This window comes from Pterocles gutturalis, unplaced genomic scaffold, assembly GCF_000699245.1.
Source record: "Pterocles gutturalis isolate BGI_N339 unplaced genomic scaffold, ASM69924v1 scaffold31274, whole genome shotgun sequence".
Lineage (NCBI taxonomy): Eukaryota > Metazoa > Chordata > Aves > Pterocliformes > Pteroclidae > Pterocles > Pterocles gutturalis.
In genome coordinates, this window is record NW_010131654.1 from 1,398 (window position 1) to 1,886 (window position 489).

General features: G+C 62.4%; 1 protein-coding gene across 1 annotated transcript in view; it reads left to right on the top strand.

Moving 5' to 3' along the window:
- Positions 1–439: 439 nt before the first annotated feature.
- Positions 440–489, top strand: part of CADM3 (cell adhesion molecule 3) — a 2,303-nt gene continuing 2,253 nt past the window's right edge. Inside the window, exon 1 of the mRNA XM_010080688.1 lies at positions 440–470. Within this exon, the coding sequence (XP_010078990.1) occupies positions 440–470 (31 nt within the window). The remainder of the gene's footprint in view (positions 471–489) is intronic.

Here is a 489-nt window from a genome sequence, read left to right on the forward strand (position 1 = left end):
AAAGGGAGCTGCTGGGGCTGAGACAGAAGACAACATTTTTTGAAGCCCCGTACCCAGCACACGAGCAAAGTGTGAATAGCGGCAGCATCCGTGTTCCTCCCTCCTGTGCCGGTGGACCTGTGGGGTGGGGGGTGTGCAGCCCCCAGGCTGGGAGAGCCAGCGTCCCCCTTCTCCCTGGGCAGCTCAGCTCACGGGCACGTTGGCTTTCCCAAAATAGCTGTCCTTGGGGCAGGCAGGGGTTATCTGATCCTGCGGCTGCTCTTCTCTGCCCTTGGGCTGCTCGGCAGCACGGAGCCCTCGAGGAGCCCGATGGAAGCAAAGGACGGTGTCTTTGTCCTTAGCTGAGGAAGCGCAGTCTGGGAAGGGACGTGCACAGCCCAGGAGCAGTGTGAGCAAGAGAAAATCCCCGTTGGGGGCCACTGACTGCACCCCATGCTCAATGGCCGCGGATGCTGTTGCTGGAGGCAGGGGTGGCGATGGCCGGCAGAG